This window comes from Scyliorhinus canicula, chromosome 23, assembly GCF_902713615.1.
Source record: "Scyliorhinus canicula chromosome 23, sScyCan1.1, whole genome shotgun sequence".
NCBI classification, from domain to species: Eukaryota; Metazoa; Chordata; class Chondrichthyes; order Carcharhiniformes; family Scyliorhinidae; genus Scyliorhinus; species Scyliorhinus canicula.
Genome location: NC_052168.1, coordinates 11986000 through 11997694, shown reverse-complemented (window position 1 = coordinate 11997694; position 11695 = coordinate 11986000). Strand labels below are relative to the sequence as shown.

The 11695-nt window shown below is 50.1% G+C and overlaps 1 protein-coding gene across 1 annotated transcript in view; it reads right to left on the bottom strand.

The window, feature by feature from the left end:
- Nucleotides 1-2826: 2826 nt before the first annotated feature.
- The window catches only part of LOC119956345 (ras-related C3 botulinum toxin substrate 1-like), a 65872-nt gene continuing 57003 nt past the window's right edge, over nucleotides 2827-11695 (bottom strand). Inside the window, exons 6-7 of the mRNA XM_038783496.1 lie at nucleotides 4681-4814; nucleotides 2827-2983 (exon numbers count right to left, since the gene is read on the bottom strand). Of these exons, the coding sequence (XP_038639424.1) occupies nucleotides 4684-4814 (131 nt within the window). The 3' untranslated portion in view covers nucleotides 2827-2983; nucleotides 4681-4683. The remainder of the gene's footprint in view (nucleotides 2984-4680; nucleotides 4815-11695) is intronic.

Here is an 11695-nt window from a genome sequence, read left to right as displayed (position 1 = left end):
TGAGACAGCACACTGGGCTAAATCGCTGGCTTTGAAAGCAGACCAAGGCAGGCCAGCAGCACGGTTCGATCCCCGTACCGGCCTCCCCGAACAGGCGCCGGAATGTGGCGACTAGGGGCTTTTCACAGTAACTTCACTGAAGCCTACCCGTGACAATAAGCGATTTTCATTCCATTTCATCAAGCAAACTGCGTCATCAGAATCCCTGCAGTGCAGAAGGAGGCCCATCGAGTCTGCACCGACCCTCCTAACCTAGGCACATGCCCCCATCCTGTTCCTGTAACCGCACCCAACCTTTGGACATTTAAGGGGCAATTTAGCGTGTCCAATCCACCTAAACTGCACATCTTTTGGACTGTGGGAGGAAACCGGAGCACCCGGAGGAAACAACGTGCAAACTCCACACAAGACAGCCACCCAAGGTCGGATGAGGGAAGCTAACTAGTTGATTGGGATAAATGAAGGGTCAATTTTAACCGCAGCCGTAGTCAGGGGCGGAGAATTCCTACCATTCCGCAATCTCATTTGAATAGCCCAGTATAGTCCCCCAGGCAAAGTCCAAGTCCAGCTGGGGATTAGAACAGCCCCAGGGGAGAGAACGAATCCCTGGAGTAAAGATTGCCAATGGTTGGCCGCGCCAAGGCTGGGTGGGAGACGGGGCAAGGCCAAGGGAGGGGAGACGCAAGCCCTCTCTCGTGCAGTTGGGGAGGGGGGTCGGACCCTGGGTGGGGGTCTTCGGAAGCGGAAATTAAAATTGCCGTTGCCGCCGACGCCGTGAAACGGGACCACGACTTTTCTATGATGGGCAAGTCCATGCCCGCTGTGGGCGACAGCCCTCTTGGCGCTGGCAAGAATGAGGCATGGCACAAACTAGCCCTTGACTGGCTTCTAACCTGCCACAGTTTAAAATAAACGCGGTTTTTTTTGGACTTATTTCAAGGATGCACACCTCCCCCCCTCCCCAAACACTGGCGAAATTCACTAAGGGAACTGGGCAGAAAGCCGCCATTTTCATTACACGGTCCCAGTGCAGAAAGCAAAATGCTCAACCCCAATTCTAATGCCCCCACGGGTCAAAACCTTTAGCCAAGCTCTCGGTGACGCACGATCTGCGCCCAAAGGTTGTACAGCAGCAGTGCGAAGCTTGCCTGCTCTCCAGCAAGCCCACTCCAGATCCCCACCCACCACCCCCAAAAACAAAACAGGAGTACTCCACGTGGGAGGAGAGCTAATGGCCCATCTACATAGACAGCACTACTGAGCAACTGGCGGGCAATAAGCATCCGCACTCAATGAGCGTGGCGCAGGATTTTACTCATAGCAAAAGGTGGGGGGGGGGGCGGGTTATTTTTGGTTCTATAGCTGTAATAGCTTGGGGGTAATTTTCACCCAAATTCCCCTCGGAAATCCTTAAAAACACTATTTAAATACTTCAGACTGGTGTGTCGGAGCTCTGCATTTAACTACACTACGGCTCGCTCGGGAGTGCTTGATGCAGATATTCAGTTGAATTGGATCAGATCACTTTCCTTACGCCCAACATTATTCCTTTGTGCACCAAATTTCTGAGAGAGAGAGAGAGAGATAGCGAGAGAGAGAGAGAGAGATAGCGAGAGAGAGAGAGAGAGATAGCGAGAGAGAGCGAGAGAGAGCGAGAGAGAGAGAGCGAGAGAGAGAGAGCGAGAGAGAGAGAGCGAGAGAGAGAGAGCGAGAGAGAGAGAGCGAGAGAGAGAGAGCGAGAGACAGCGAGAGAGAGAGAGACAGCGAGAGAGAGAGAGAGAGAGAGAGAGACAGCGAGAGAGAGAGAGACAGCGAGAGAGAGAGAGCGAGAGAGAGAGAGCGAGAGAGCGAGAGAGAGCGAGAGCGAGAGAACGAGAGAGAGAGCGAGAGAGAGAGCGAGAGACAGCGAGAGAGAGAGAGAGAGAGAGAGCGAGAGAGAGAGAGACAGCGAGAGAGACAGCGAGAGAGAGAGAGATAGCGAGAGAGAGAGAGATAGCGAGAGAGAGAGAGAGAGATAGCGAGAGAGAGAGAGAGATAGCGAGAGAGAGAGAGAGAGATAGCGAGAGAGAGAGAGAGATAGCGAGAGAGAGAGAGATAGCGAGAGAGAGAGATAGCGAGAGAGAGAGATAGCGAGAGAGAGAGATAGCGAGAGAGAGAGATAGCGAGAGAGAGAGATAGCGAGAGAGAGAGATAGCGAGAGAGAGATAGCGAGAGAGAGAGATAGCGAGAGAGAGAGAGATAGCGAGAGAGAGATAGCGAGAGAGAGATAGCGAGAGAGAGAGATAGCGAGAGCGAAAAAGAGCGAGAGCGAAAAAGAGCGAGAGCAAAAAAGAGCGCGAAAAAGAGAGCGAGCAAGAGCGAAAAAGAGAGCGAGCAAGAGCGAAAAAGAGAGCGAGAGAGAGCGAAAAAGAGAGCGAGAGAAAGAAAAAGAGAAAATGTTACTTCCTTATTGGTCAAAACTGCTTGTTTTAATAAAAGGACTGGAGACTGCTTTGAAGGCAAGAGCTCTGCAACTCAAAAGGAAAATCCAGTTCTGTGAGCAACAGTGGCAGCCTCTCCCCAGTTCCCTCGAGAAGATTACTGGGAAGACACTGACTCAGCAAAAGTGCACGAGGAGCCAGAAAGAAAAAAATATATATCCTTCCCCCACCGGCCACAGATATTTCGAGAGTCTATCAAAGCAATGCCAAACAACAGAGGGGCTGGCACCTTCCAACATGCTGGACATGGACTCGAATACTTTCAAACTGAAGCAAACAAGGAAAAGCAGCTTTTTTTTTGGTATGGACCCACAATTTACAAAAACAAAAGACAGCAAAAAAATAATTGTATTTCTTTTTTTTTTAAATGGAATTAAAACCGTAATGTTACATCCCCAAAATATCTTACAAAAATTGCATCATTAATCCAGTACACTGGACTCCAACTAAATCCTTTTGGTACATTCCTGTAGCTGAATCTGGAAGATAAGGCCACTTTGCAGCTAAAAGACAGAGAGAGAGAGAGAAACGGACAAGTTAGGACGGAGGAGGTGCTGGGCTCACACAGGATAGCCACCACGGCCTGAAATCGTACCTCAAACCCAGTCGGTCATTCCCCCCTCGCCCGTGAACCCACCCACCGCTCACCACAGGCTCAGTCACTGCAGGAGGGTGCCTGCCAGTCATAGCAACCGGAAGGTTCCTTTTAACCCGGCCCTGTGGGCAGGTGATCGCGTGGGCGTGAGTGTCAGGAAGCTCAAAAGGCATCATCGCCAACCGTGTCAGTCACAGCTCTGCAGGAGTTTACTCTCACCTTTCGAGTCTGGGCGAGACACGAGCATCGAAGTTGTTTTTGTTTTTCAAAATCAAGGACGAGAATTTTTAAAAATCAAAAGCATTTCTTGACCGGGAGCAAGTGTAGGTCAGCAGGAGGATTGGGACCTTGCTGCAAATTGAGACACGGGCAATTTTAAACTGAAAGAAAAGGTTTGCCTTTGTAGGGCACTTTTTTTTAAATTTAGAGTACCCAATTATTTTTTCCAATTAACGGGCAATTTAGCGTGGCCAATCTACCTACCCTGCACATCTTTGGGTTGTGGGGGTGAAACCCACGCAGACACGGGCAGAATGTGCAAACTCCTCACGGACAGTGACCCAGGGCCGGGATTCGAACCCGGGTCCTCAGCGCCATAGGCAGCAGTGCTAACCCACTGCGCCACCGTGCTTCCCTTGGAGGGCTCTTTTGGCAGCTTTCTAATATGCAGCCACCTTTTTAACCGAGGGGACATGGCATCCAATTTGCAAACAGCAAGACATTCCAGTGCAGTACTGAGCGTGTGCAGCACCGTCGGAGTTGCAACCTTAAACTGAGGCCCCATCTGCCCCCCTCCTTTCGGATGAGCGTGGGCCCCATCTGCCCCCCTCCTCTCGGATGGGCGTGGGCCCCATCTGCCCCCCTCCTCTCGGATGGCCGTGGGCCCCATCTGCAGATCCCCCTCTCCCTCGGGTGGGCGCGAAAGATTGCACGGTCACCATCCCATTGAGGAGCAGGGGAGGTTTTCTTTTAATTTAGAGTACCCAATTCATTTTTTCCCCCAATTAAGGAGCAATTTAGCATGGCCAATCCACCCACCCTGCACATCTTTTTGGGTTGTGGGGGCGAAACCCACGGGGAGAATGTGCAAACTCCACACGGACAGTGACCCAGAGCCGGGATCGAACCTGGGACCTCGGCGCCGTGAGGCAGCAGTGCTAACAACTGTGCCACCCCGAGGAGCAGGGGAGCTATCGCCTCGGCATACTGGCCAATATTTATTCCCTCAGTTGACATCCGTTTTCCGATCATTATCCTGCTCCGTGGGATCTTGCTGTGTGCAAACTGGCTGCCATATTTCCTACATGACAACAGTGACTATACTTAAAACACTTCACTGGCTAGAAGGCACTTTGAGATGGACATTCTCTCCCCCCACAACATGGGGGTTGGGCAGGTGCCAACCAGCGCATGCACGGTGGCCGACCTCCCTCAGGGTGGCCGACCTCCCTCAGGGCGGCCCCCCCCCTCGGTCCGCCCCCCCCCTCCCTCGCTCGGGTCCGCTCCCCCCGCGGTCCGCCCCCCCCCCCCCCCCAAGGGCGCCAAAGTTCAGCTTGCCCAGGGCGCCAGCAACCCTAGGGCCGGCGCTGACGATACGACAAATACCTTTTACAGCAGCATACACTTCTTCTTCTTCCTTTCTTCGGGAGCTGGGCACAGCACCGCACGGATGGCCTCGTCAAACACAGTCTTCAGACCTCGCTGCGTGAGCGCAGAGCACTCAAGGTACCTCATGGACCCTTTTTCAAACAAAATGTGGAGAGAGAGAGAGAGAGAGAGAGAAACATCAGCAGACACCTCGACAAAAGGAAGGTTTAATCAAGGTTTGATAGGGGTGTTCCAAAATCATGATTGGGTCCGGACAGAGAAGAAGATGGGGAGAAACTGTTCCTACTGGTGGGAGCCTAGAGAACGAGGGGCATCAATTCAAAGTGATTGGTAAAGAAGCAATGGAGACAGGAGGAGATGCCTTTTCACTCAGCGAGTGGTTAGGATCCGGGCAACACTGCCCGAGTGCGCTGTTGGCAGGTACAATCGAGATTTTCAAGCACCATTATTTGAAAAGGAAGAATGTGTAGGTTTAAGAGGAGAAGGGCAATGTTCAGACAGACAGGATGGCCCCAATTTCTCTGCTGTAACCATTCGGGTCAATCTGTGAAGCAGCCATTGCATTTTCCCAGTTTTTCCCTCCTTCGCTTGCGTTATAACCTGCCTGCTTACCATTGGCTGGGGACAATCCCACAATCCTATGGGAGTATGAGCTTCCCCAATGAGGGGGGGGGGGGGGGGGGGGAGAGACAGATAAATCATTAACAGACTCCCTGCATAAATAGAGCTGGCCAGTTTGGAACCAGCAGAGAGAGAGAGAGAGAGGAGTGAGCAGCAAGGGACGCTGCTGCTGCTGTTGTGTATATATGTTATTGTAAATAAATGTTATTTCTTTGTATCCTGAAAACTCGTGCTGGATTCTTCGTGGCCCTCACAACTTGGCTAAATGCCAGTGAATGATCCAGAGCCCATTCTCTTCCAATGGGAATGTAACAATACCCACCCAGTGCCCGGAACTGTAGCGAATCTCTGGGTGAAAGGGGGGGGGGAAGAGAGAGAGAGAAAGAGGGTCAAACAACCACCACCACCAAATAGCACCCTCAATACAGCAAGACATCCCAACAGGAAGTGTGCCAAACAATATTTGATATTTATGCCACATATTATACTAGAAGGACTCGGATTCAATTCCAGCCTCGGGTGACTGTGCGGAGTCTGCACGTTCTCCCCATGTCTGCGTGGGTTTCCTCCGCTTCCCTCCCATGGTCCAATGATGTGCAGGTAAGTTGGGGGCTACAGGGATAGGGTGGGGGGAGTGGAACTAGGTAGGTGCTCTTTCAGAGGGTCAGCGTAGATTTGATGGGCCTCCTTCTGCACTGTAGAGGTTTTATGATTCAATAAAAACACAAAGTGCTGCAAAATCTCAGCCGGCATGGCAGAACCTGCAGAGAGAGAAACAGTTAACCCTTCAAGTCCGTATGACCCTTCCACAGAGCTGCTCCGAGGGACACTCGTATACAGACTGGAACCATCGACTCCTCTGGTTTCTCCCTCCACACATGTTGCCAGCCCTGCTGAGTTTTCCCAGTACTTTGTTTCCATTTCTGATTATTTTAGGGGCAGCAAGTAAAGCTCGGTCGGAGAGGTAGGCTAGGAGGAGCTCCGTTAAAAAGGTGGAGGTCGGGAATTTTGAAGTTTGGGACCTACAGGCAGCGGAAGACGCGGCCACCAATAGCGCGGCCATGAAAGCTGGAATCGGAGGAATACAGGAAACAGAGGGTCGCAAAAAGAGGGTGCAGGGATAAAAGAGGAGCGATGGATTTGAAAGCCAAGACGAGAATTTCTCGGCTTCAACCCCCAGCACAGAAAGTCTCAAACAAAACCTTCTGGGAACGACACTGGGTGAGCTACACTACGACTCGATGGGCCGAATGGCCTCCTTCTGCACTGTAATTCTATGATTCGGAGATGCCGGCGCTGGACTGGGGTGAGCACAGTAAGAAGTCTTACAACACCAGGTTAAAGTCCAACAGGTTTGTTTCGAATCACTAGCTTTCGGAGCACTGCTCCTTCCTCAGTTGAATCCATGAATTAACCTGAGGAAGGAGAAGTGCTCCGAAAGCTAGTGATTCAAAACAAACCTGTTGGACTTTAACCTGGTGTTGTAGGACTTCTTACTGTATAAATTCTATGTGACAGCTTTGTGATGTACGATGGATAGACACCATTTCAATGTCAAGTCTTGTAGGTCTCAAGTAGAACAGGCAGGCACTTCAGTTCAAATTGTGTTGGTCTAGTCCATGCTAACTAAAGTAGAAAAGTTTGCAAAGTTAGGGCTTCAATGTTTTTTTTAAAAAAAAAACATTTATTTTGAGACTTGGGTGCCACCGACAGTCATTGACCTTCCCCAATTGCCCTCAAGGTGGTGGTGAGCAGCCATCCTGAACCGCTGCAGTCCCTGTGGTGTAGGTGCACCCACTGTGCTGTTAGGGAGGGAGTTCCAGGATTTTGACCCAGCGACAGTGAAGGAACGGCCGATATATTTCCAAGTCAGGATGGTGTGCGGCTTGTGAGGGGAACTTGCACATGGTGGTGTTCCCATGTTTCCGCTGCTCTGGTGCCTCTGGATGGTTAGGTCGCGGGTTGGGAAGGAGCCTTGGCAAGTTTCAGCAGTGCATCTTGTAGGAGGTATGCACTGTTGCCACTGTGCGTCAGGGGTGGAGGAAGTGAATGTTTGAGGAAGGGGTGCCAATCAAGCGGGGCTGCCACTTGGTTTTGGCAACACCCTGCTCTTGTTTCAGTTTTATCCAAAGTCCACTTCTCCCCTCCCCTAACCCTACGGCCTGAAGGTGGAGTCACTGTGGCTTCTTTATTTCATAGAATCCCTACATGCAGGAGGCGGCCATCGAGCCTAGGCCGGCCCTCAGAAACAGCACCCCCACCTCGACCCACTGCGTCGCCCTGTCCCCCATAGCCCCGCCTCACCTTCACATCTTTTGGACAGTGGGAGCAAACCCACGCAGACACGGAGAGAACGCATAAACTCCACAGACAGTCAGCCGAAGTCGGAATCAAACCTGGGTCCCTGGCGCTGCGAGGCAGCAGAGTTAACCACCAGGTAGTGTTCAATTGTTCTGTGTTTGATTATAAAAAGTCTGGTCGCCGATCTATGCTCGCTGTGCAGGATTTATTAAGTTTGGGTGAAGTTTCAGGGAAATATTTTTTTTTTTTTAAACTATGGGAAGAGCTAGGAGCCTGGAATGGATATTTTGAAACACTGCACAAAATCGGTTACACAAATGGAAAGTGGTGCTATCTCAGCTCAGATCTGAGATTAATAATATACAATAGTCACCACAGACCTCTTAACGAATATTCTTTCAGTCGTAAACATCAGAATTCGCCTCAACTGTCATAATATACACCAGTGTATCATGGTGCAGACACACACTGATGGACACACACAGGGACCAATCAACATGTACAAACACCGCAGCCAATCACCAGTTAGAATACACACACTATAAAGGCAGAGGGCACCACGGTTCCCGCTCATTCTGGGTGCTGCCTCTGAGTGTAACAAGAACTCATCCAGCCCAGCACAGACTCACAACACGTGCTGAGAGAATCAACTGGTTCGGACAAGGCTTAGGTCTCTAGTTCAAGTTAGCATCACTTAGACCCACAGTCATCGTGTGTTAGTTAGTTAGAAGTAGTTAATAAAATTGAGTTGAACCTTCATCAGTGTTGGAAGTGACTGTTCATCTCTCAAGTCTACACTAGCCAACACTTCAACTATGGCGAAGGCTGCCAACCCTCCGCACTAACTTCAGTCAGCTAATGCTACCACCAGAATCGCAGGCCGTGTAGTCATGTTCAACTCCAGCCACCAGGTGGTGATCTAACCCTGGCTGCACCCAAAAGAGCAGGGAGCGGGCTCGGGGCCAACACGGTTCAAGCAATAGAGAGTCAGAAAGCATCCAGATTCATCAGGAACAAGCAAAAGTTTTTTTTAAAAAAGGACTGCATGAGAAAAGACCATTTGGCCTTCTTCAGATCCTGACTAGTCCTTGGAAAATGGAAATAAAAATAACGGGCATCACGACCCCCTGGGCTGGTGCGGGGTTAATGCCATCCCCCACTTGTCCTGCAAAATTTATATTTTATTCGGAAATACCCGAGGACCTTGGACTAGCCCCAGTAAGGGGGCAACACGGTAGCATGGTGGTTAGCATAAATGCTTCACAGCTCCAGGGTCCCAGGTTCGATTCCCGGCTGGGTCACTGTCTGTGCGGAGTTTGCACGTCCTCCCCGTGTGTGCGTGGGTTTCCTCCGGGTGCTCCGGTTTCCTCCCACAGTCCAAAGATGTGCAGGTTAGGTGGATTGGCCATGCTAAATTGCCCGTAGTGTCCTAAAAAGTAAAAGGGGGTTGTTGGGTTACGGGTATAGGGTGGATACGTGGGTTTGAGTAGGGTGATCATTGTTCGGCACAACATTGAGGGCCGAAGGGCCTGTTCTGTGCTGTACTGTTCTATGTTCTATAAACCACAGTCTCAACAGGTTTGAAAAACGTGAACACAAGTAACCTATTATTGTTTAATACAAAAATAATTAAACTGACAAAAACGTAAAAGGGTGTCTGCGGGGTAATGGAAGTATCAATAAAAGGATCTTCAATGTCTTTCTGGAGTTCCAGCCTTTGTTTTGGTACTTGTTCCTTCTCAGCTGGATTGTTTTCTCTGGCAAGGTTGTCTGCCCCGTAATTCAAAATAATTTCAAATTTATAGTAAAGATACTGGGGGGGTTAGAGAGAGAGAGCGAGACAGACAGAGAGACAGACAGAGAGACAGACAGAGAGACAGACAGAGAGACAGACAGAGAGACAGACAGAGAGACAGACAGAGAGACAGACAGAGAGACAGACAGAGAGACAGACAGAGAGACAGACAGAGAGACAGACAGAGAGACAGACAGAGAGACAGACCTTCACTTTTAACGTCTAAACCCTTCTGCCAAGTTCTCTCAAAAAAGCATTGCGCAGGAACCAATCACTGACTCTCGTCAGGCAGAACACTGTCCCTGGGCAACCCATATGTTACCAGTTAGCCAATTTCCTCCACAATCGGCTCCCAAGATTCACTTGGCGCCAACGAGTCTGTTTTCTCCTCTTCAAAATACCAATCCTGGAGTGTAACATCCCGACTAGCCAGCTGCTCCACCTATAGGGTCCTCTCTGTAAAAGGCACATTCTGAATACGGGTCCACAGAGCAAAGAAAATATTTTAGTAGGAAATGGGAATAAGGGAACTAGGCAGGAAGGACTCTTGCACCTCAGTCAAAGTCCCCGCCCTGATCTCACCTCCCAAGGAAAACAGTCACAAATTCTCCAAATAATCAACACAACTGAAGTTCCTTATGAAAAAAGTTTGGGTAGGCTTTGGTTGTTTTCGTTGGAACAGAGAAGACAGAGGGGCGAGCTGATCATGGTGTACAAAATTATGAGGGGCATGGACATAGAACATAACAGCGCAGTACAGGCCCTTCGGCCCTCGATGTTGCGCCGACCTGTGAAACCCCTCTAAAGCCCATCTACACTATTCCCTTATCGTCCATATGCCTATCCAATGACCATTTGAATGCATTTAGTGTTGGCGAGTCCACTACTGTTGCAGGCAGGGCATTCCACGCCCTTACTACTCTCTGAGTAAAGAACCTACCTCTGACATCTGTCCTATATCTATCTCCCCTCAATTTAAAGCTATGTCCCCACGTGCTAGCCATCACCATCCGAGTAAAAAGGCTCTCACTGTCCACCGTATCTAATCCTCGGATCATCTTGTATGCCTCAATTAAGTCACCTCTTAACCTTCTTCTCTCTAACGAAAACAGCCTCAAGTCCCTCAGCCTTTCCTCATAAGATCTTCCCTCCATATCAGGCAACATCCTGGTAAATCTCCTCTGCACCCTTTCCAATGCTTCCACATCCTTCCTATAATGCGGCGACCAGAACTGCACGCAATACTCCAAATGCGGCCGCACCAGAGTTTTGTCCAGCTGCAGCATGACCTTGTGGCTCCGAAACTCAATTCCTCTACCAATAAAAGCTAACACACCGTACGCCTTCTTAACAACCCTCTCAACCTGGGTGGCAACTTTCAGGGATCTATGTACATGGACACCGAGATATGGATAGGGAGCAGCTGTTCCCCTTAGTTGAAGGTCAGTCACGAGGGGACACATGGGGGTAGGGGGTTTGGGATGGGAAGAGAAATTAGAGAAAACCTTTTTTACCCAGAGGGGGTGGCGACGGTCTGGAATGCTCTGCCTGGGCCAGTGGTAGAGGTGGGCTGCCTCACATCCTTTCAAGTTTACCTGGATGAGCACTGACGTGCGAGGCACATTGGTTCGATGTGGACTGCACTCGATGCAGGGAAGCTAGAAACAGACGTCTAACACTGGAGAAGATCCAACACGGTTTTATTCAACTATAGAACTGCTATACATATTCAGCTGTGGGTCGACACTATACGGATCTGACTGGTGACCTTGTAGCAGCCTGACCAGACTTACTAGCTACCGCATGGTGTTTGCACTAGTTCGTGGACTGACTGTCTCAGTAGCTGGGTCCCGAGAGAGGTAGCCTGACCAGACTTACTAGCTACCGCATGGTGTTTGCACTGGCTAGCTCGTGGACTCTGACTGTCTCAGTAGCTGGGTCCAGAGAGAGCGGGAAACCTAGTGGCCTCTGGCTTTATAGTGGTAGTGTCCTGTCTGGTGATTGGCTGCACTGTGTTGTATGCTTACTGGTCACCCTATGTGTCAATCACTGCCTGTCTGCATCTCATTATATACATGAGTGGATATTATGACAAGCACTTGGCCCAACATAATAACATTCAAGGCAACGGGCCTGGTGCTGACATGTGTCAGTGCAGATTCAACGGGCTGCAGGGCCTCTTCTGCACAGCGTGAGTTTGTGATCCCCCGGGACCATTTTGTGAAGCTTTTCTGCACTCCTACCAGTGCCTTCAAAGAACAATACAGCACAGGAACAGGCCCTTCGGCCCTCCAA